The sequence below is a fragment of the Acyrthosiphon pisum genome, unplaced genomic scaffold (genome assembly GCF_005508785.2).
Source record: "Acyrthosiphon pisum isolate AL4f unplaced genomic scaffold, pea_aphid_22Mar2018_4r6ur Scaffold_11199;HRSCAF=11815, whole genome shotgun sequence".
NCBI classification, from domain to species: domain Eukaryota; kingdom Metazoa; phylum Arthropoda; class Insecta; order Hemiptera; family Aphididae; genus Acyrthosiphon; species Acyrthosiphon pisum.
This window is the reverse complement of record NW_021759554.1, coordinates 1-763: the sequence shown is the minus strand read 5'-3', so window position 1 is coordinate 763 and position 763 is coordinate 1. Positions and strand designations below refer to the sequence as shown.

Genomic DNA, 763 nt, shown 5'->3' with positions numbered 1-763 from the left:
AAATTCTTTAAATTCATTATACGTATTTAATTAAAAATGTGTTATAATTTAATTTTGAAGGAAACAGAGGAGATTGGCTAGAACTCGCCGAATGGTTCGTCGAACGAGGGGCTAAAAGAATTATGATCGTAGTCAAAAAGTGTTCAATGTCATCGACTGTTTGTAGGAGGTTCGTAAATACTCTTATGAGTATCTAATATTTTAACGTGAAATTAATGATATTATTTACGGTTGTGTTTTTATTAATAGATTTGATAAACTCATCTCCCGAAACGTATCAATACAAATCGAATCAGATTTACACCTAAAAACTAAAGAGGAGTCGCTTAACTGGTTAAATTATTTAACATCATCTAAAGAGTTAGGTGCATTATTTATAGTGAATCAGGTATGATTTATTTTTTATTTTTTTGTTATTATATTTTATTTTGAACAAATTGATTTTTTTATTTTTTTTTTTTTTAGTTTAACGATAGTAAAATAAGTAATCTACGATATTCTTTCGAAAAGCTTAAGAGTAAAATAGCTGCTGCTCCATTTATATGTATATTAAGTAAAGCAGAACATATTTGTGCCGAGCTTAAATCTATAGGTTTTAATGCATTAAACATATCATGGGACGGGCTGTCTACAGAACCAAAAAACACAGAAACAATTTTGGCGTCTATAGATTTTCTTCTACAAAATTCAAATACTTCAGAGTCATATTCATTTATATGCTCTAAGGAAAACAACAATACATCAAAATGTAATTATTGATTAA

General features: G+C 27.7%; 1 protein-coding gene across 1 annotated transcript; it reads left to right on the top strand.

Annotated features, from left to right (window-relative positions):
* Positions 1-40: 40 nt before the first annotated feature.
* On the top strand, positions 41-748 carry LOC100575294 (the record flags this gene model as incomplete). Its single annotated transcript, XM_003248782.2, has 3 exons — positions 41-169; positions 250-388; positions 466-748. Coding segments are annotated over exons 1-3 (469 nt in total), but the record flags the coding sequence as incomplete, so codon positions are not given.
* Positions 749-763: the final 15 nt, after the last annotated feature.